The 20,910-nt window shown below is 35.8% G+C and overlaps 5 protein-coding genes and 1 long non-coding RNA gene across 22 annotated transcripts; 3 read left to right on the plus strand and 3 right to left on the minus strand.

Annotated features, from left to right (window-relative positions):
- Positions 1-209: 209 nt before the first annotated feature.
- On the plus strand, positions 210-2,392 carry LOC104761805 (18S rRNA (guanine-N(7))-methyltransferase RID2). Its single transcript, XM_010484931.3, has 9 exons — positions 210-441; positions 526-601; positions 847-930; positions 1,010-1,065; positions 1,186-1,242; positions 1,374-1,423; positions 1,511-1,663; positions 1,849-1,978; positions 2,081-2,392. The coding sequence occupies exons 1-9, from the start codon at positions 343-345 to the stop codon at positions 2,243-2,245; spliced, it is 870 nt and encodes a 289-aa protein (XP_010483233.2). The 5' UTR covers positions 210-342; the 3' UTR covers positions 2,246-2,392.
- A 279-nt stretch (positions 2,393-2,671) lies between these two features.
- LOC104761806 (large ribosomal subunit protein P3z) lies at positions 2,672-3,684 on the minus strand. Its single transcript, XM_010484932.2, has 2 exons — positions 3,409-3,684; positions 2,672-2,978 (listed from the first exon to the last, which is right to left on the minus strand). Exons 1-2 carry the CDS (start codon positions 3,604-3,606, stop codon positions 2,817-2,819), a joined length of 360 nt encoding a protein of 119 aa, XP_010483234.1. The 5' UTR covers positions 3,607-3,684; the 3' UTR covers positions 2,672-2,816.
- Positions 3,685-4,134: 450 nt separating this feature from the next.
- Positions 4,135-6,695, minus strand: LOC104761808 (2-methoxy-6-polyprenyl-1,4-benzoquinol methylase, mitochondrial). Of its 5 annotated transcripts, none has more exons than XM_010484934.3 (9): positions 6,541-6,695; positions 6,156-6,295; positions 5,896-6,022; positions 5,748-5,809; positions 5,494-5,649; positions 5,234-5,378; positions 5,067-5,138; positions 4,877-4,985; positions 4,135-4,404 (listed from the first exon to the last, which is right to left on the minus strand). In XM_010484934.3, the coding sequence occupies exons 2-9, from the start codon at positions 6,247-6,249 to the stop codon at positions 4,303-4,305; spliced, it is 867 nt and encodes a 288-aa protein (XP_010483236.1). In that variant the 5' UTR covers positions 6,250-6,295; positions 6,541-6,695; the 3' UTR covers positions 4,135-4,302. The 5 variants fall into 5 exon arrangements, with proteins under 5 accessions (XP_010483236.1, XP_010483235.1, XP_010483237.1 ...); XM_010484933.3 differs by having other exon boundaries at positions 6,156-6,301; XM_010484935.3 differs by lacking the exon at positions 6,541-6,695 and adding an exon at positions 6,385-6,538 and having other exon boundaries at positions 6,156-6,301.
- A 129-nt stretch (positions 6,696-6,824) lies between these two features.
- On the plus strand, positions 6,825-13,492 carry LOC104761809 (villin-5). Of its 12 annotated transcripts, none has more exons than XM_010484938.3 (24): positions 6,825-7,104; positions 8,069-8,188; positions 8,283-8,382; positions 8,474-8,542; positions 8,624-8,860; positions 8,953-9,130; positions 9,218-9,350; positions 9,452-9,614; positions 9,699-9,846; positions 9,940-10,043; positions 10,179-10,334; positions 10,401-10,469; positions 10,554-10,622; positions 10,716-10,853; positions 10,925-11,053; positions 11,154-11,301; positions 11,452-11,462; positions 11,577-11,717; positions 11,805-11,930; positions 12,036-12,101; positions 12,174-12,516; positions 12,624-12,802; positions 12,890-13,062; positions 13,172-13,492. In XM_010484938.3, exons 2-23 carry the CDS (start codon positions 8,133-8,135, stop codon positions 13,001-13,003), a joined length of 2,877 nt encoding a protein of 958 aa, XP_010483240.1. In that variant the 5' UTR covers positions 6,825-7,104; positions 8,069-8,132; the 3' UTR covers positions 13,004-13,062; positions 13,172-13,492. The 12 variants fall into 12 exon arrangements, with proteins under 12 accessions (XP_010483240.1, XP_010483241.1, XP_087355562.1 ...); XM_010484939.3 differs by having other exon boundaries at positions 12,630-12,802; XM_087499436.1 differs by lacking the exon at positions 11,452-11,462.
- LOC147923058 (uncharacterized) lies at positions 11,044-12,791 on the minus strand. 2 transcript variants are annotated; one of them, XR_015588975.1, is made up of 3 exons: positions 12,595-12,791; positions 11,884-12,518; positions 11,044-11,659 (listed from the first exon to the last, which is right to left on the minus strand). It is a non-coding gene; the product is annotated as an uncharacterized LOC147923058 (long non-coding RNA). The 2 variants fall into 2 exon arrangements; XR_015588974.1 differs by lacking the exon at positions 11,044-11,659 and having other exon boundaries at positions 11,677-12,518; positions 12,595-12,735.
- LOC104734140 (putative glucose-6-phosphate 1-epimerase) lies at positions 13,378-16,426 on the plus strand. The gene is made up of 9 exons (XM_087499444.1): positions 13,378-13,913; positions 14,258-14,332; positions 14,804-14,860; positions 14,934-15,094; positions 15,180-15,320; positions 15,425-15,527; positions 15,631-15,730; positions 15,819-16,075; positions 16,233-16,426. The coding sequence occupies exons 1-8, from the start codon at positions 13,821-13,823 to the stop codon at positions 16,025-16,027; spliced, it is 939 nt and encodes a 312-aa protein (XP_087355570.1). The 5' UTR covers positions 13,378-13,820; the 3' UTR covers positions 16,028-16,075; positions 16,233-16,426.
- The last annotated feature ends 4,484 nt before the right edge of the window (positions 16,427-20,910 follow it).

Consider the following 20,910-nt stretch of genomic DNA (forward strand, 5'->3'; position numbering starts at 1 on the left):
TTTTTGTATGGTTTTGGATTTTAGTTGCCTTTTTAAAAAAAAGAATGAGCGACAAAAAGTTTAGGCCCAATAACTCTTGTTTTTTTTGCCTAGGCTCGTATCTTATAATCGGATCTTCCCAACCCGGTAAGAAAAATTAGAGCAACTAACCAAACCGGAAATTATGAAGAACAACATCACTGATCTAATTCGTGAACCGGTCCGAACACAAACCAACAAGCGGATTTTGCAATTTTTTTTTTTTTTTGGGCTCTAAACCCTAAAAAGAGGGTTCAACGCCGTTCGTTTTGTTTGTTGTGTTTTTTTCATCCACCTCCAGAACGAGAGAGCAAAAGCTTAATAATGGCAAATCGACCTGAGTTGCTAGCTCCACCGGAGATATTCTACGATGAAACCGAAGCTCGGAAGTATACTTCTTCTTCCCGTATCGTCGATATTCAGGTTTTTCAATATCTCTTATCTCTCTGTTTCTCCTGAAATTTAGCACTTGTGCATAAAAAAAAACACATTTTTATGGTTTTATAGGCGAAGTTGTCAGAGAGAGCTTTGGAGCTTCTTGCTTTGCCCGAAGATGGAGTTCCTAGATTCTTACTCGACATAGGTATCAAAAATGGATCCTTTTGATTCTATTATATTGGTATACAGATTCAGTGTATCAATGGACATATTAAACATGTTTAGTTGACATTTTGTAACTAAAATTTGAGTTGCTGGTTTATGGATAATCAAAAAATGTGGTCAGAATTCTAAAAATTTCATCTTTTTAGATCATCAATTGTGTTAGTGTCTCGTTGTTTAGCTTTGTTCTCAAGAGCAGAGAAGAACTAATCTTTATTCTGGTTTCAGGGTGTGGATCTGGTTTGAGTGGGGAAACAATTTCTGAAAACGGGCATCATTGGCTTGGTTTAGACATTTCAGCTTCAATGCTTAGTAAGTTTATTCTTTGTAAACTGTTTCTTGTCATTCCCCATCTCTTGTGATCTAAGTAAGCCCTCTGGTGACAATGTAGATGTCGCTGTGGAAAGGGAAGTTGAGGGTGATCTTTTACTTGGTGACATGGGTCAGGTATACATAGCTTCACTTTTAGTTTTATCATCTTCTCTTAGATTTTTCTGTGGCTAGAGTTGATTCTTCTTTTGTACGTCGACATATTAGTGATTGCTTATCCACATACTACTGTCTCAGGGATTAGGTCTTCGTCCAGGAGTTATCGATGGAGCCATCAGTATATCTGCTGTTCAGGTTTCACTTCTCATATTACCTAATCATTGACTTATTTCCAGTAGTTGTATGCTATGTATTATACTCTACATTTGACCATAGTTGTTTGTTATTGTTTTTTTAATCCTATCATATGCTTTTTTTCATTTCAGTGGTTATGCAATGCGGATAAGTCATCGCATGAACCTCGTTTGAGGCTAAAGTAGGTGTAAATCATATAAATTTTACTGAACTGAGTAAGAAAGTGTGTGGCAAAACTGATCTTTTAACCTCTGAAATTTGTTTTAAGGGCTTTCTTTGGGTCACTATACCGCTGCTTGTCAAGAGGAGCACGAGCCGTTTTTCAAGTGTACCCTGAGAATATCAAGCAGCGTGAATTGATTCTTCGCCAGGCCTTACAAGCTGGATTTGGAGGTGGACTTGTTGTTGACTATCCACACAGGTATGTGTTGTTGCCAACCCCATTGATAACATTCTTTTACAATCAAGAAAATAAAGTTGGCTTAGAACTATGCGTTACCACGATCATTTCATGTTGAAGCTGTTTTTGGTGTTTGATTTCACACATTTAATCTCTGATATACTTGTCATTATACTAATCACATGCAATGTTTTCTTTTATTGCAGTACTAAGAAAAGAAAAGAGTTCTTGGTCCTCACATGTGGTTCTGTTCAGACAAGTATTCAAACCGGTAAAAATGAGCATGATGAGGGTTGCTCTGAAGATGACAGTAGCGAAGACGAAGAGAGTGGAATGGTAAAAACTATGGCTCTCTATCTCGGAATCTCATTACTGTCCACTACTATATCGAAATCTCATTTACCATTGTCTGGTTTTGTTTTATTTGTTGGGAAAAAGGTGTCTATGTCAGATCGGAATAGGCCAAAGAAAAGGCAGAAGCCAAACAAGAAAGGGAAAAGTAGGGAATGGATTTTAAGGAAGAAAGAGCAAAGTAGAAGAAAAGGAAACGATGTTCCTGCTGACTCCAAGTACACCGGTCGAAAACGCAAGTCGCGTTTCTAGTTTTGTTTTATGAGAATACTTAAAAAACGCTCTATAGGAGTTTTTGTCATTAAAAGAAGTACTGAACTTCTTCTCTGTTTTGAATTTTAATTGTGTGTTCTCAACTTTTTTTTTGTTGCTATGATCGAATGAAGCTTGTAATCAAAATTTTCCCGACTTCTAAAATAGTTGTTGGTTTATGTATCAAGTATGACAACCACGCATTTTAGGTATTGGCAAAAAAAAGTTCGAAAGTAACAGCAAAATCTAAGTCTTCACAAACGGGGTAAACTGATTAGACTTTTTCCAATACAAGTGGACCAGAAGCCAAAACAGTAATAATATGGTGAATAAGATCATACTAAAACGCCATTCATCAGATTAACCAAAAAATGAAAAGAGATTTATATGTATGAAACTGATATGCTTGCATAACCCATAAGGAGATGAAACCAGAAACAAACATATATTTCTGACATTACATTATAGTCTTAGCGCTGGAAGTTCAATCTAAGATTCGAAAACAGAGAAGAAAAACAAAAATCGAGATAGGGAACTTCAAAAGCTAAACGAGTTTTGTTGTTGTCTCTTCTTAACCAAAGAGATCAAATCCAAAGTCACCCTCTTCCTCTTCAGACTCTTCCTTCTTCTCTTCCTCCTTGGCAGCTGCGGCAGACTCACCTCCACCGCCACCTCCTGCTGCTGCACCTCCTCCGGCAGCAAATCCTCCACCACCACCACCGCCGATGATCACCTTCTCAGATAAGATAAAACATGTTCTTATCAAGACAAAAGTATCCAATACGTGTTTCAGAATCTAAATTTGTACTAAGCATTTGAGTAAATCAACTAATCAAGAAGCTAAACCATTAGAGATAAGGAAATGTAGTAATCATAACAGACCAAAATCAGAAACTAATGGATCTAAAAGTATACACAAACTAGGCTTATAAAGCAATGTACATTTAAACAAAATCCAGATTCTATCACAAAATCCTATCAAAATGGTCAGAATCAAAATACGATTGCATCAGATTTAGTGATCTTAATCTCGAAATGAGAACCTTAACCAAAAAACATCTAGCTATCTACATACATTCTCATTCATATCTTTGATTAAAACCTAACAATCGATCCAGCAATCGAACTTATATAGGAGGGGGATGAGGAGATGATTGTGGAACCTGAAAGACGGCGGAGGTAGGGGAGACAAGAGAGAAAGAAGACTGAACGCCGCCAGATGAATCGGCGGAGAGAGCAGCCTGAACAAGCTTGCGCTGTAGATCGTAAGTGCTAGAAGCGGAGCCTTCAAGCTCTCCTTCGTGTTGCTTCGCGGTCCATTCTCCGCCTTTGCTTTTGCAAACGAAAGTGAAAACTCCCATCTCTCTCTCTCTCTCTCTCTCTTCAAACGGCGGCGAGATTCCTCAACTGTGAAATGGTTTTTAGTCTCACGGCCCCCAAAAAAAAAAAAATGCGTAGTTACGTTTATATATGGTTTTATTTCACGACGACGACTCAGTGAGAGGAAAAACCTAAGAACCCTAGAGAATCAAGACCGGGCTTTTTAGACAATGGGCCCTGTACAAAGCCCATTAATCATTCCTGTAAGCTCAAAGTATATATTCATAACTCAATAGTCAATATAGTCTAAACAATGGGGATTATTTGCCTATAAGAGGGAGGGTTTGTAGCTTCTGCATCAAACCATGATTGGAGTCGAGGAGGATATGCCTTGGCTCCAAATCATATAAACATTACCTATTTGTTTCTCTTAGAACGATTTCTATCCCATAGATTTCATAGTCAACTTTTAATGACGTATCTGTCTTACACTAGAATTTACCTAGGCAAGGAGTCCATTTCACAATTGGTTGGAACTTGGAACTGTATAGTATATAAGTTTCTAGAAATACATATCAAGTAGTAGATTAATTTAATCATAGGATAAAAATCAATCAACAAAATTTCCTCAAAAAGTAGAGGGGAATAAACAGTTATGTGGTGAATTCGCTCCTATGCAGAGCCTTATTACAGTTTGGGTTTTTGAAACAGCAGAAACAAAAGAGAAGAGAAAAAGGTCAGAGCTTTATGCCAGAGTGAATGGCGACAACTCCACCAACAAGGTTCTCGTACTCCACCTTCTCAAATCCTGCGTCTGCGATCATCGAAGCAAATTTCTCCTGCACTCATTTCATACATCTAGTGATTACAAAACATGCCTAAAACTAAAAACGTCTTATAGACCAGACAATACCTGATCACACACGATGCTCAAATAATCAATGGCTAATGGCTATCATAACTTAAGACTGATCTTCTTACTACTGGAATCTAACAGAACCTTTATCTATATTATTGACCATGGTAAGTTGTTACTAATGGTTTTGAAGAAGCCCACATGTTAAAACTTAAAAGTTATCTTCTAGCATGAATCTAACACAACCTTTAACTAAAGATCTGAGCATGGCATTTTATTACTATTGTTCTTGAAGAAACCAAAAAGTTAAAACAATCATATGACGACTACACTATTTTAGACAAATCTTCCAAGCAGTGCAGCAAAATAACGAAAACACAGGAAAACAAAGCTCAAAACTGTGTGTAACTATACGATATTTTCAAGAAAGGTAACAAAAGGGTGAATGTTTGAACCTGAGGGGGAAACCGACGAACGCTCTCAACCAAGTACTGATAAGATTCCCTGTCCCCGGCGATTAGTTCCCCTAAGTTTGGGATGACTTGGAAGGAATACAAATCGTATCTGCAACACAAGAAACAAAGTGAGATAATCAAAGAAACAAATAAGAACTTCGGTACTTACTTCCACAACATCGAAACTTACAGATTTTTGAAAATCGGAATGTCTACATGGCTGAGCTCAAGGCACAAGAATCTTCCACCCCGTTTTAGTACCCTAACAGTGTGAAGATTTTTACAAGATTATACACAAACGCTGTAACAGGAAAACACACCTGAATCGAAGAGGGTGTAATTATTTGTAGTAGGTACCTATAAGCCTCAGCTAGAGCCTTTTCAATGTGTGTGACATTCCTTATTCCAAATGCAATAGTGTATCCATCCATTGAATTATCATCAAAACTCAGGGCTTCTGCATTTCCTTCAACCCATACGAGCGACTTGTTATCTCTTAGACCTGTTCAAGATAGCAAAGGAAGCCTGAGCTCACACATACATAGAAAAACTATAAAGGAACAAAAAAAAAAAAAAGAGGATAAAAATTTGATGCACAAAGAATTCTGATGTCTCACCCCTCTCAGCAGCTCGTTGTTTCCCAACGTTTAACATGTTAGGATTAATGTCACATACGTATATCTGAGTCTCTTCAAGAGAAGCCTCATCAACTTTCTGTAATGCTCTTCGTTTGACACTGTAAATAGAATCATAGATCCTAAACGCAACATCACCTGCGTATTACAACCAATATCTATGACAAAGAGTTTCTATGATATATGGCATCGTGATCAGAGGAAGTAGTAAATTATATGTTTAATTGATGACTAACCAGTTCCACCGGCCACATCAAGATGCTTCATCCCAGCAAATGGACTGAGCTTCCCAACGAGTCTGAAATCACAAGACCACAGAATGTGTTAATTTTTGCACAAGAGCAATTCATAACACCTGTGATAAAAGTATCAACAAAGTCTAACCTTTCCTTCCATAGCCTATGCAAGCCACCACTCATCACATCATTCATAATATCATAACTCGAAGCTACATTGGTGAAAACGTTACCAACCAATTTGCTTTTATCTTCTTCCTTTACTTCTTGAAACCCTGAAAAATCAAAAACCGTCAAAGTTAAACTCCCACTGTAAAACTCAAAGAGAGATCATAATCTAGAATACCAAAGAATCAAATCAAGAGAACAAAAAAAAAGAAAAGGATAGAACTTTAAGAGTAGTGATACCGAAACTTGTGGCATGAGAATGAAGCGAAGCAACAAAGGAACGGTGATTCAAAATCCTGCTCCCGAGCCTCCTGCTTACTGATCGAAGTGCCATAGCTCCTTTATATATAATAAGAAATTATAGTCTTCTACTCCAAATTCTGTTCCTACAACCAAATCCCACAAATTTTTAAGATGATTATGAGCACAGTGAAGCTGTCGAGCTCACTCTAAAAATGCACCGACCCACCGGAAAGAGAACCGAAACCCTAATTAAAAAAATCTAGCCTTTCAAATTAAGCTCGAACAAGAACGTTCTTAAACTCCAGAATGAAGGGAGATCTTTTAACAATGCAAATAGTATATAATAAATTTTAAGGAAGAAACAAAAAATTCGTCGACTCACAAGCTCCGAGATCGAGCGTTGTGTAATTTACACGTGTTGTTCTTGCAGGACACGTCGGTGCCGGGAACCGACCAGAGTTTTTATTTTGACGGAGGAAGAAAGAAAGGAACGGTGAGTTTTGTTTGTTTATGGCTCTCGACTCTCCACCTCTGTACAGAGGAACAGATTGGGCTTGTATGAAAAATAAATAGGCCCATTATGCTATTATCCCGGTTCATATTAAATTCGAGTTGGTTTTCTAAACCGATAAATTGAGTTAAAGAGTTGGTCTAGTTTTAAAACTTACTCATCGGAAAAGTAGAAACCATGTTCGAAGTTTAGAACCCTAGTTCGAAGTTTTAAGAGAAGTAAACAAAAATCGAACAATCGAGTGAGAAAGATTAGAATGGAATCTGGTGAGACTCGGAATCCACTGGTGCGAAAACCGCCGTTCACAGCGACGGTTATGGACGGAGAATTGTTTTGCATCCGCGAACGAGGAAGACGAAGTCGTAGGAGCAGAGATGAAAGAGAGAAAGAGATAGAGATATAATGAACTCACCTGCGACTGCGACTTCGACTTCGGTGAGGAGACGAACTCGTTACTCGTTAGTGCATTTTGTTAATTGAGCTCACGATTATTTATTTTTTCAATAACTATCCTTTTTGAAATAAAATTCAAAGAGAAGTAAACATTTCAATCTACAAATTATGTTTATTTTGTTAAGAGATTAATAAATATTGGATTAAAAAATTTAATTATCTATCTCTCTCTCTGAATTTGCGAATTTTTCGAAGTGAGAAACCCGAAAAAGCGGGAAGAAGTCTTCACCACAAAGTTCGTTTTTTATTTTTCTCGGATCATCACATTTTTCATTTTCCTTTTTACCATTTTTTTTCTTCTTTCTCACAAACTAAACTATGATCGGAGCATTATACGTTTTCCTTCTTTGATCTGTTAAAAAAGGTATCAGCTTCATGCATATGTGTTCTTCTTATGTACTTCTTATAATCGTCCAGCTCGTTTTCCTCTCATCACATAAGACTTTGTTGTTTTCATTTTTGTGATTTTTATGTGCCTCTGATTCAAATCTTGATGAATTCCATCTCTGGTATGAATTTACTACTTGATCATATTGAATTATTTGAACACGTTTGTGGTCAGACTTTTTCTTCTTGTTATTGGTTTATTATGCTTGCCAAATTTCCTCTGTTCCTGTGGCTTTCGTTTGAACATTCGCAGCTTTTTTTTGAGGATCAGGGTATCTTTTTTATATGTTTTGGTTGAGTGAGTAGACGGTAGATAATGTTTGCTGTTTACAATGGTTGTTTCAACGACTCTAGTACCTACAACTTTGTACCATGCATTTCAAGAGGTTTCTACTTTTTCTTTTTCAAGTACATTGTGTAGATCAGAGTATCTCGTTTGTTTTCTTGTTAGATATTGAGAAGAACCTCTTTGTTTCTCTTTTTTTGGAAATCTGCATTGTCAACCTCCTCTGAGTTTGAATTAAAAGTGTTGATTCATAGTCATTAACTATCTTTGCAGGTTTGCTTTGTTTTTTTGGGCATTTAAGAAGCTGGGGAGAGTTTAAGATTTGCACAAAACCAGAATGACGTTTTCCATGAGAGATTTGGATCAAGCTCTCCAAGGAGCTGGCCAGAAATCGTAACCTTCTAACTTTTTTTGTTTCCAGTTTTTAAGTCCTTGCTGCATTGCTTTTGATTCATCTCTTCTTTATTTTTGTTAATTGTATTTACAGCGGGATTGAGATATGGCGTATCGAGAACTTCAAACCTGTCACTGTTCCGAATGAGTCTCATGGTAAATTTTTCACCGGGGATTCCTATATTGTCTTAAAGGTTGGTAGTCTTTCTTGTTTCTTCCTTGGTTTAATCCTATATAGTTTATTAATAGTTTCTAAAACCTTGTTATCTAACTATCTCATACCAGACCACAGCGTCAAGAAACGGTTCCTTGCATCACGATATCCACTACTGGCTCGGTAAAGATTCCAGTCAGGTAACAGTCTCTTCATGTTCTCGTTTCTCTGTGCATATTCTTCAATGAATTCGATTCATGGTGGTGTTTTGATGAAATCAGGATGAAGCAGGTGCTGTCGCCATCATGACAGTCGAATTAGATTCAGCGTTAGGTGGGCGTGCTGTTCAGTACCGAGAAGTACAGGGTCACGAAACCGAGAAGTTTCTTTCCTACTTCAAACCTTGCATAATACCTCAAGAAGGTGGAGTTGCGTCCGGGTTCAACCACGTAAAGCCTGAGGAGCATCAGATACGTCTGTACATCTGCAAAGGAAAACATGTCGTTCGCGTAAAAGAGGCAAGTCAATTAATAATGTCTTGTAGTTTTTTTCTCTTCTACTGGTCCTTTATGGTTTTCATCTTGGTTTGCATTCTTTTTCTCATTCACAGGTTCCGTTTGTTCGATCGACTCTCAACCACGAAGACGTTTTCATTCTTGATACAGAGTCTAAAATTTTTCAATTCAATGGTTCTAAGTCGAGTATACAAGAAAGAGCAAAAGCTCTTGAGGTTGTTCAGTACATTAAAGACACTTACCATGATGGAAAGTGTGATATCGCAGCTGTTGGTAAGTGAACTAAACCGTCAAAAACCATGGAGGTTAAGATTTTCTACCAATTATATTGAGTTTAATGTGTTTTTTCCTTTGTTGTAGAGGATGGGAGGATGATGGCTGATGCTGAAGCTGGAGAGTTTTGGGGTCTGTTTGGTGGGTTTGCTCCGCTTCCTAAGAAAGCAGCAGTCAATGATGACGCAACCGCTGAATCTGATGGGATCAAACTCTTCAGGTGGAACATCTTTGATCTTAACAGAATTTTTCTCGTAATTGAGCAATTACTGCAACAGATAATTATGTTTTCTAATTTGAGACATGTTTTGGTCTTTCAAGCGTTGAAAAGGGAAAGACAGAACCCGTAGAGGCTGAATCTTTGGAGAAAGAGCTTCTGGACACTAACAGATGTTATATTCTCGATTGCGGTCGTGAAATGTTCGTTTGGAAGGGAAGAAGTACTTCAATTGACCAAAGAAAGAACGCAAGTGAAACTGCAGATGTAAATTTCTTCTCATGCACCAAAAGAGTAGTTTTGTTTATGGGTTTTCTTCACTGTTCCATTGTCATTTTTTTATTTTGTCAGGAGTTTTTCCGTTCTTCTGAACGGCCAAATTCAAACCTGGTCAGTGTGATGGAAGGGTATGAAACAGTGATGTTCCGATCTAAGTTTGATTCATGGCCAGCTTCAAGTACCATGACTGAGCCCCAGCAAGGCAGGGGCAAAGTCGCAGGTTTAGTATACTAGTACTATCCACATCGATCAAATTGCTCAGAGTTTTAAACTTTCAATTATGAGATACTTACTGTGTTTGTCTTTTCGCCAGCTCTTTTGCAACGGCAAGGAGTTAACGTTGAAGGCCTGGTTAAGACTTCTTCTAATTCTAAAGATGAACCAAAGCCATACATCGACTGCACTGGAAATCTCCAGGTAGTGAATATGTCTTAGTGTATACCGGTATTTATGTATTCGAATAAGTGAACATAATCAATATAGTCTTTTTGATACACGTTTGGTGATCGCATGTCTATATCCCTTTTGATAGCTAACTATGAAATTTTTCAGGTCTGGCGAATCAATCATGAAGAAAAGATCCTTCTCGAAGCAGCGGAGCAGACAAAGTTCTACAGCGGAGATTGTTATATATTCCGGTACTCATATCCCGGAGAAGACAGAGAGGAACATCTAGTGGGTACTTGGTTTGGAAAGCAAAGCATCGAGGTAAACTTCTTTACATACTGTATAACTTCTTACTCTATGTGTGCTAATTGATGATGATTTATATAGGACGACAGAGCATCTGCCATTTCCATGGCAAGCAAGATGGTTGAATCCATGAAGTTTATGCCGGCTCAGGTGCTTCTTCCTGTTTTTTCTTGTTATAGATTTAAAGGTGAATATTCGTTTTGGATACAACTTTATCAGTCTAATTCGGTGCAGGCTCGTATTTACGAGGGAAAGGAACCAATTCAGTTTTTTGTGATCATGCAAAGCTTCATCACATTCAAGGTCTAATATCTGAGTTTTTTCTTCAGGTTTTGTTTTGGTAGGTTTTAAGTAATATTTATCACAATCTCTAAAAAAATGTTATCTTCGTGTCAGGGTGGTCTAAGCGATGCTTTCAAAAAGTACATAGCAGAGAACGAAATCCCTGATACTACTTATGATGCACAAGGTGTTGCGCTGTTTCGGGTTCAAGGTTCTGGACCCGAGAACATGCAAGCCATACAGATAGAAGCGGTATGTGTATTATAATCCATAATTAAACAGCTTTTATATTGGTAGTTCAAATAATTATCTGGTTTCAACAGGTTTCCACAGGATTAAATTCTTCACACTGTTATATATTACATGGCGATTCTACTGTTTTCACTTGGTGTGGCAATCTAACTTCCTCGGATGATCAAGAACTTATGGAGAGAATGTTGGATTTGATTAAGGTAATCAGTTAATGAGCTTTCTTTCTGCATTTGAGAACGTACCTCTCAGATCTTACATATGGTGGAACCTCTGATTCTTAGTTTTTTCTGTTTTGTACAGCCAAATGAGCCCACTAAGGCACATAAAGAAGGTTCAGAGTCCGAACAGTTTTGGGAAATATTAGGAGGAAAAACAGAATATCCGAGCCAGAAGATCAAAATGGATGGAGAGAGTGATCCTCATCTCTTCTCTTGCACATTCTCAAACGGTAAAACCATTTTGCAACGTTTGTTCCCGTTCCGGGGTTTTCACTTCAACTTTAAACAATTCAATAAGTAACTGTTCTGAACTTGTATTTGATGGTTTTTCCCGGTTTGATCTTCCGGTGATACCCTGCGGATGTTGCTATCTTTACCAGAAGATCTGAAGGTAGGATATGGTTTTCTTTTTTATGAGGCACGTGTATGTTATGATCTCACATTTCTGGTTCTGAATTGAGGTTCTTCTTTCTTTCTTTCTTTCTTTCTTTCTATGCCCGTATAGGTTACAGAGATCTTCAACTTCTCTCAAGATGATTTGATGACTGAAGATATCTTCATACTTGATTGTCACACTGAGATCTTTGCCTGGGTGGGACAACAGGTTGACCCCAAGAAAAAAACACAAGTTTTAGCCATTGGAGAGGTACCTAAAGATTCATTCAACTAGATTAACGTACAAAACTGAATACTAGTTCTTATAGATCCTTGGCTTCATTGTCTTCCCCAATAGAAATTCATCAAGCATGATTTCCTCGTAGAGAATCTAGCAAGTGAAACACCGATATATATTGTAACGGAAGGAAACGAACCTCCATTTTTCACTCGGTTCTTCACCTGGGACTCTTCTAAATCCGGAGTAAGTGAAACTTCTCTCTGTCTCTCTGTCTCTCTCTCCATACTTGCTTCAAATTCGCTCCTTGCAATCTAACTCGTACTAAGTGATTTAAACTGCTTCTTGCAGATGCATGGAGACTCTTTCCAGAGAAAGCTTGCGATCCTGACAAACAAAGGAAAACCGCTTCTAGATGTAAAAGCTTTAACTCATTTGTTTAGATCAGTCTTGATTCTATTTTGATCTTTGTGTCCTTTCTTTGCTCAGAAACCTAAAAGGAGAGTCCCTGTATATAGCAGCAGGTCCGCTGTTCCAGACAAATCACAGCCTCGGTCCAGAAGTATGACCTTTAGTCCAGACAGGGCCCGCGTGAGGGGACGGTCTCCAGCTTTCAATGCACTTGCAGCAAACTTTGAGAGCGTAAATATAAGAAACCAATCAACTCCACCACCTATGGTTAGCCCAATGATCCGGAAGCTTTACCCGAAATCTCTTGCCCCAGACCTCTCAAAGATGGCTCCTAAATCTGCGGCTATAGCTGCTCGTACAGCGCTTTTCGAAAAATCTCCGCCACCTTCTCAAGAAGCACCTACTAACCCCAGTTCTGAAGGTCTGCAACAGAAACAAAACTTCATATTTGAACCCCAAACTATCAATTTGGTGAATAAAGTTGAGATCTTGAGCTTACCCTTTTTTGATCATTTCTGATGTGTGAAGCTACAGAACAAGCAAAACCGACATCAGAGACGAACGAGGAAGAAGCAATGAGCAGCATTCATGAAGATTCAAAAGAAGACGAAGCAGAAGAAGAGAGCAACCTCCCTACTTTCCCATACGAACGCCTCAAAATCGACTCAGAGGATCCTGTTTCAGATATCGACCTCACTAGAAGAGAGGTCAGATTCCTCAAAACACATGAACACATATTATAAAATTCGTTTATTGGGTTTGTATTTAAAGAGGTCAGTTTGGTTTTGTTGCAGGCGTACTTGACTTTATCAGAGTTCAAGGAGAAATTTGACATGACAAAGAATGAGTTTTATAAACTGCCTAAATGGAAACAAAACAAGCTGAAAATGTCTGCTAGTCTCTTCTGAACACTCGTTCTTTCAAGAACTCAGTCTTTTTCTCCCTCATCTTATAACCCAAAAACCCCGTAAGTGTTTCGCCTTTATCTCATTTTGGTGCAATCTTACACCTATTGATGATAAGACCGGTTTAGATAAGACCCCAAAAACCTATTTTCTTTTTTTTTTTTTTTGCAGTTCAAGAAAAACCAAAGAGGGCAATCATACATTTTATCTGCAATCTTTTTGAGCTGCTTACGAATAATCAAATACAAAATTCGTATATTCTCTATATTTACTTATAATATATACATACAGGATTCAAATTTTCTAACATTGATACTTGGGATTTTTTATTTGTTTTGTTCTATGATCTCACCGAGATATGTCTGGCTGTGAGATGCTTTTTTTTTTTTCCCTCGCCTTGATTTTTCCTCTGTTCCTTAATATTGAATAACATGTAAATTAAATCTTATCTTGAATCATGTTATATATTCTATGGTCGTCATTCGTCAGTAATCTTCATTAATCCATAATATAAAATAAAATAAAAAATGAAAAGTCAACAATGAAAAAGAAAAATTAGAATACTAAACATAACGCAGTCGTGAAAGAGAGAACGGTTCTAACAAAAACGGCAAAAAAAAAAAAAAAAAAAAAAAAAAAAAAAAAAAGGTTGCAGCAAATCTCCCTTTTTGCCCCCTTTTGCGTGAAGAAGCAGTGAGTGAAGGAGAAAAAAAGAAAAAGATAAAGAGAGTGAGAGAAAAGAAGAGTAGCAACGACGATATATACGGGGAATCTCAGGATCTCGATCCTGTTTTTGGTTTTTCTACTTTCAGTACTCTCCATGGCGACGGAGCGTCATCCTTTTGAGCTCGCTAAAGGCGTCAATGGCCTTGATAAGATCATCCTCCGCGAGTCTCGCGGCCGCTCTGCCGAGGTATATATTTCCCCCTTCCCTCCCCTCGTAACGCCGCTGCTCTTTCTTTGTTTTTCACTGTAGAATTGTTTTGATCTGTGATTTTAGATCAAGATCGATTTCGTAAGTATGAACTATGATTTGTCAATCTCTCTTTCTTAGATCCCCCTTGGGTTTATTTAGTTGCAGTGTAATTGAGTTCTGTATTTGTTTATGCGAACTGATGAACCGGATCTGCGTGTTTATTGAAGGATGTGTAGATGTTTAGTGTAATCTATGAATCTGTTGCTGTTTTCACAGAGGTGAATTGTATTTTTTTGAGTGTGAGCTTGATCTCCATCTTGTTTTTTCTGGAACGGTTGCAGATATACTTGTATGGTAGTCATGTGACTTCTTGGAAGAATGAGAACGGAGAGGAGTTACTTCACCTCAGTAGCAAGGTACTCCTGATCTTAGCCAATCTTCCACTTCATTCCTTGTTGACGAAATGCAATGTTTCCAACTTCGTTAGAGATTATATGGTGGTACTTTAAGAAGTACAGTTTGATGATGCTAAATATTTATGTATCTCATGTGCTTTCTCTGCTTGATTGTGTCTCTATAATGCAAAAGCGAGATTTGTCTTTTTATCTAGCATGATTGGCTCAAGGAAGTTCATGTAAGATTAGGGAAAATCTTTGTCTAAATTTGGTTATTTACATCGTTCGATATGTAAATGGAAAAGATCTTAACTTCGTTTTTAGCTTAAATTCTTATAGAAGCATGTAAGTGAAAGAATAGACAACAATTTACTTTTGAAGTCTAGTAATTTGCTCATATTAGAATAGTCTTTCTTACCCGGTTATCTGTGTATGTAAGCTACAAAGTTACAAACAATAGATATCTGAAACCATGTGTTATGAATTGTGCAGGCCATATTCAAGCCCCCGAAACCAATTCGTGGAGGGATTCCACTATGCTTTCCTCAAGTAAGTGCCTATTTGTTTGTTTCGTTTCAGAGTTCATTATGCTGATGAAATACTGATTTTTGTGTGTGTGCAGTTCAGTAACTTTGGTACACTTGAATCACATGGATTTGCTAGAAATAGGATCTGGGAAATTGATGCTAGCCCGCCTCCTTTGCCATCGAATTCTTGTTCTAATGCTTTTGTTGACCTGATCCTAAGGCCAACTGAAGACGATCTGAAGATCTGGCCTCACAAGTAAGATTCCTCAAAAACTCATTCTCTATATTTCTCAAAACAATTTGTTTGTATTAAACTAAAATAATTGGTGTGTCTGTTTCAGTTTTGAGTTCAGGCTGAGGGTAGCCTTGGGGACCGAAGGAGAATTAACTCTGACATCCCGTATCAGAAACACAAACTCTGATGGAAAGCCGTTTACATTCACATTTGCTTATCACACCTATTTCTCTGTCTCAGACATCAGGTAATTCTCATTGCATACATTTATTCACTTCTGTTTCAAGAAGATTTGGAGTACTAAAAAAGATTTTAGTAATATGTTGATATACATTGGTTTCTTGTGTTCAGTGAAGTTCGGGTTGAAGGATTGGAAACGTTGGATTATCTTGACAACTTAAAGAACAGAGAACGATTTACTGAACAAGGCGACGCAATAACTTTTGAATCTGAAGTGAGTTTTCAATTCCAATCTCTCCGTTTTTTTTAAACCTCTTTTGTCCAGTATCATCATCATCACTCATAACAAAACAATTGTTGCTTGGTGAAAAAAATAGATTGACAAGATTTATCTAAGCACGCCTACAAAGATTGCCATTCTGGACCACGAGAAAAAGAGGACTTTCGTTATTCGCAAGGACGGGCTTGCTGATGCTGGTAAGATCCGAAACCCCTGTCTTTTGCAGTCAGATCAGAATCTGACTTTTTTTTAATATGACTGAATCATTTGATAATCATCTTTCAGTGGTGTGGAATCCTTGGGATAAGAAATCAAAGACGATCTCTGACTTGGGAGATGAAGACTATAAGCATTTTCTTTGTGTGGAAGCTGCAGCTATCGAGAGACCGATCACATTGAAACCCGGTGAAGAATGGAAGGGAAGACTCGAACTCTCAGCAGTTCCTTCTAGTTACTCCAGTGGACAGCTTGACCCCAAGAAAGTCCTTGAGTGACTCTCTCAAACTTCAAAAACATCATACTTCTCTTCTCTTTAATTGCAGGTAACTTCAGCTTACTCTTGGCCATTTAGATTCTTCTTGAGCACATACAAATCTTTCGTTTTGATTTTCATATTCTGTCATTTTTATAGTGTAGAACTTTTCTTATGATTTTGTCACTACTTTATAGTGTTAATAAAGTTTACATTTGTTTGTACAGTACTATAAAAACCAAGTGAAGGGAGGAGGAGTTGAAGATCATCGAATATACTATTTAAAGAAACTGAGATTGAATAAAATTGTTGCTTAATGCTTCTTAGTTCTCTTTCGTAACCACAAACATTAACGATTTGAGGATCAAGACAAGAGACTTTGCACCGGAAAATTTCCAATAGTTAAAATGTCGGTTACTTATATGTCATGATCAATTCGTTTACTAATATACTAGTAATATAGGTTGACTAATCAGCTGGATTGTGACGTTGGGATATGCCTTGAATTTAGATGTTAAGCGAACTAAAAAACCCGGCCTGGTCTTATTCAACTTCTAACATTTGTGGGTTAAACGTAATGCGCTAATAAAGTGTGGTCGTTACAAAAGGTTTTGGATAGGTTGTTCGTATTTATTTGGTTGGTGTAAGAGTAAAAAACTAGTGAAATAAAATGATAAAATAAATAATATCAACAAAGGAAGTGAATTCTGACCCAAGTCCTTAAAAGTTAAAGATCTCAAGATCTGATCAGGATCTAAGAAACCATGATTTTTTTGGATCTTTAACCTTGAGTACATAGGATCTAAGTGAAAATTGATGTCTCTGTCCTGAGTTGATACACCTACTTCGTCTAAATCACAACAAATGAACTTCAACATTAACTGGTTTTGTAATAGACTTATAGTTACAAAAGTTAATGGGTTGATATGGACATCAATAATTGAAGTGCCATAATAATTGATAGAAGTAAACTAGTACTAACTCGAGAGATCAAGTACAAGATCAAAAGGACGATAGTAGACCAACGTGGGATATTTTACAATTACATCTATAACAAAGATACTGTTATGTGAAAACGAAAATTCATTACAATAAATAAAATAAGTAATAACCATAACGAAAAAAAAAAGAATGAGCATTTTTTTGGATCCACACAAGATTACATCTGGCTCGAACATCAAGAGATTCCCTGACTTTTACATTAAAAATTAATTTTATATAAAAATAATTAACTAATGGTGGGTTTTTGTCGTTAATGCTTTTCATTGGTTACAAAGCCATCATATTCTGAATCCGATTCATTGTATGTGGGAGCTGAAGTGAAATAAATATATAAAAAACAATATTAAACTATACTCTCCATAGTAAACATTGTACTCATTTAGTTCTGCAAATGTAATATCCAAATATACGCTTAATTTGTCCTAAGATCAAATTGGGATGAAAACTAAGGTTTTCGATTAGTAAAATTATGAAATAACATAATGATTACAATCAACAAATCATATAAATAAACAAAGATAATTGTAGGATCAATCTCAACATATTAAGGATATCATTTTTTTTCCCAAATTGTAATTTCAAATTTCGTTTTCGGCTGTACTATATATAATATGTAAAGTACAGAATAATAATCTAATTAAAAAAACAAAAAAAAAGCAGAAAGTATCTAGTAGTAGCTAGTGAAGATAAGCTAAAGCTAAATCTAATAGTCGAGTGACAAGTGGACGAACTTGCACTTGAAAAAAGAAAATTAAAATAAAACCCACATGAGACATGACGAAGGCCCATTTTTATCTGTTCAGGTATCCGACACGTGGCTTATATAATAAGACCCACAAATAGCTTGAGAAAGAAAACCTTAATGATGTCGTAATTATCTGAATTTGTTATTTATTATTTATCTTAAAATGTTTAGTTTTTGTAACTTCATCAGTGAATATGACAATTTTTAGTCCGATCTACACTAATCTTCGGCTGGATCTTATAATATAAAATATTAATCTTAAGCTCTAAAACTAATTACTAATACGTATGTCGGTATGTAAGTGATAACACTGAACTGTGTTCGATTTCAATTTGGAAACAAAACTCGTTACTTGAATTCTCAACTTCTGTCCTGACATGTGATAAGTTTGTGAAAAAAAAAACTATTGTCAATGATCCTATCCATTCCTAGGATTAGTCACTGTTGGCTTTTGGATTTTCATTTGTTAGAGATATATCGCAAACAAGAGATATATCGCTCCAATGCTAATAATGACAAATAAAAATATAATTATTCTGTATATATTTAAATAATTATTCTGATCATAACTCATAATAGTTATTCTGATCATAACAAAAAATAATAAGGATGTGTGTGTATAGTCACTATAGTGGGGTAGAAACAAAGGACCCATAGGGTACGTTAGAAAGGCTACAACGCGTGCTAACTCTTTTTATTATTAAAATTTTATAAAATCCCAAATCTGTTTTTTATAACTCTTTGTCTTTGCTTCCACATGCCGTCACTTCACTTTTAACTCCCTTATTATGTATTTCTCTTTTTACATCACATATTAATATCATACTAGTAAATACTATAGTAACTATACTACTATGACCAAATCACCATTTGTTTACTTTCACCGATTTTACTTTTGTGATTAGTTTCATGACATACATATATCATAAAGTCATTATATGGCCAATCTACCTACTACTTTTGATTTTAGAAAGCAAATTGTTTATAAGTCTCGGTCAATCCAAATGCATTTTTCGTGTGCTACTTTATTTATGGTTAACGAATGATAGAAGTTATTTAATTTCGTTCTTTCTTTTAGTTTGTTGGTTGTTGATGGCTATGAATTTCTTGTAAGAAAATAGATAATTAATTTTAAGTATTACAACAATAAGTCATAGTACGACCAAACAAACTGTTATTCATATATATATATATATAGCACCCATATATTTTGTTATTGGTTTGTTTTTATAATATTGTCTAACATACGGCGGACAAAAAATGATATGATTTTCTCTGATCCATTATTTTTCATTAAATCACGTATAATACAATCAGAATTGTTAGGTAAAGCTAATACTATGAGTTATTTAACAAACCAAAACAGCTAAAAAGGAGGTTAAGAAAAGTAATGGATATAGTACAGTATAAAACATTTATCTGCAACGAATATAAATTATTTACATACAAAACATTGCAAGTATTGATCGGTCTATATATATAAACTATAAAAAATCAACAGACAATAATTCATGTGATGTAGTACCATTCGAAATTTAGATGTTGACCTCCAGATTCAAACTTTGGAACTCGAAAAAAAATCTGATTTTATATTAACTTAAGCCAAGGAAAACAATTATCGTGTCGGTAAATTAATGCTAAGTATTGTAATTGAGATCATATCATGTTTGGTTTTGAGTTAATTATTCTAAATTACCTTTTTGAGCTTTCCTCCTTGCTTCTCGTCTCACATGGCCCCCGCCTAATCCAGCCAACTCTTCTTGTTCTCTACAATAATTAGATTATATAGTTTCTTACTTTTACCATTTTTATAACATACGCATGCATCCGCGGAAGGAATCATTTGATTTTTCTATTACAATATATTTGGGAATAAACAAAAAAAGAAACTGTCCGCAGATCAATATGCATAGTTTTCTTAATCGTTTGAATTGTTTAATATTGATATACACTAATCTTTTTGGGATCTGGGTTTAAGGACGGTAATAGCAAACCACGATCGATGAGATTTGTTTCTTAATGCACCGGCAATTAGTTCAAAGATTGGTTAGATCTATGAACTCTCTATAATAAAAATATTATTATTATACAGTATACACTTATCCGATTGCTATTAATTATTAGGTTTCACTTAAAACATATATTAGCATCGTTACTTGTTTACCCATATACTATAATGTATTGGTGAGCATGAGACAAAAACATATATTAGTGATATTGTATACTAATTCAAGCATAATTACGATACGTCGGTGCGTATAGTCGAAGCCCCATGTTAGCACCAGATTTCTTTGAGAGGAGAAAACGAAACAAGTAGAAGACAAGCAACATTACAAATACATACATATATAAATATTTCTTCAAGTTATTATAAAACTTAAAAATGCCACTTAAATCATGTGCTGATAATTTCTTTTAAGAAGGTTGTTATATAATATGGAATTATATGAAGAAACTTAAATTATATTCCTCTTTCATCATTGGCCATATATAACGTTTAAAACAAAAACGAATCATTTTTATATATCAACTTTAAGTTGTTAACGGTTAATAATTTAGATCACTATTTGGTAATCTAAGGACGATCGACTCATATCGGTTACCGATCAGTCTTAAATTGTATGCAACATGACGTCCATATCTTTTTTTTTTTTTTTTTGACGTCCATATCTTTGTGAAGGCAAAATTTATCACCAACCTAAACGTATTTGCTGTTGTTTCACCCAATTCAGTTTTGAAAACGACAAAGTCTAAATTAAATTGTTATTCAGTCAATCAGTCTATAAAATTGCTATAACAAGTGATACAGTACTATAAAAGGATCTAACTCATGTAACTTGGTGTCAGATAAAATCGATAATCATGGGATTTTTGGGTATGGTTGGATAACACCCAGTACGGATGATGATGATGATGATGATGGAGAATATATACGTTTTAATATACAAATTGATATAAAGAATTATGTGTAGAAAGGGGGAATCATTTGAATTTCTAAAAATAATACAGAAACCAAAACGCCATTATTTTGTTACATGATAAATGATAGAAGCTTTGTCTTCAATTGGTTGTTAATATAATACTTTTTTTATATGGTTACATGCATATCTTGCTCATGTCCAGTGAGAACTTGTCTGGAATATATTGGCTAAAAAATC

Source organism: Camelina sativa, chromosome 18 (assembly GCF_030686135.1).
Source record: "Camelina sativa cultivar CO46 ecotype springtype chromosome 18, ASM3068613v1".
In the NCBI taxonomy this organism is placed as follows: Eukaryota; Viridiplantae; Streptophyta; class Magnoliopsida; order Brassicales; family Brassicaceae; genus Camelina; species Camelina sativa.

Coding starts and splice junctions, on each gene's coding strand:
- LOC104761805 (XM_010484931.3), top strand. CDS start 343: ATGGCAAATCGACCTGAGTTGCTAGCTCCACCGGAGATATTCTACGAT. Junction 602..846: donor TAGATTCTTACTCGACATAG/GTATCAAAAATG, acceptor TTCTGGTTTCAG/GGTGTGGATCTGGTTTGAGT. Junction 931..1,009: donor CATTTCAGCTTCAATGCTTA/GTAAGTTTATTC, acceptor GTGACAATGTAG/ATGTCGCTGTGGAAAGGGAA.
- LOC104761806 (XM_010484932.2), bottom strand. CDS start 3,606: ATGGGAGTTTTCACTTTCGTTTGCAAAAGCAAAGGCGGAGAATGGACC. Junction 2,979..3,408: donor CTACCTCCGCCGTCTTTCAG/GTTCCACAATCA, acceptor TTATCTGAGAAG/GTGATCATCGGCGGTGGTGG.
- LOC104761808 (XM_010484934.3), bottom strand. CDS start 6,249: ATGGCACTTCGATCAGTAAGCAGGAGGCTCGGGAGCAGGATTTTGAAT. Junction 5,810..5,895: donor CATAGGCTATGGAAGGAAAG/GTTAGACTTTGT, acceptor TTGTGATTTCAG/ACTCGTTGGGAAGCTCAGTC. Junction 5,650..5,747: donor TGATGTGGCCGGTGGAACTG/GTTAGTCATCAA, acceptor TGTAATACGCAG/GTGATGTTGCGTTTAGGATC.
- LOC104761809 (XM_087499432.1), top strand. CDS start 8,133: ATGACGTTTTCCATGAGAGATTTGGATCAAGCTCTCCAAGGAGCTGGC. Junction 8,383..8,473: donor ATTCCTATATTGTCTTAAAG/GTTGGTAGTCTT, acceptor ATCTCATACCAG/ACCACAGCGTCAAGAAACGG. Junction 9,131..9,217: donor GTGTGATATCGCAGCTGTTG/GTAAGTGAACTA, acceptor CCTTTGTTGTAG/AGGATGGGAGGATGATGGCT.
- LOC104734140 (XM_087499444.1), top strand. CDS start 13,821: ATGGCGACGGAGCGTCATCCTTTTGAGCTCGCTAAAGGCGTCAATGGC. Junction 14,861..14,933: donor TTCCACTATGCTTTCCTCAA/GTAAGTGCCTAT, acceptor GTGTGTGTGCAG/TTCAGTAACTTTGGTACACT. Junction 15,528..15,630: donor CAATAACTTTTGAATCTGAA/GTGAGTTTTCAA, acceptor TGAAAAAAATAG/ATTGACAAGATTTATCTAAG.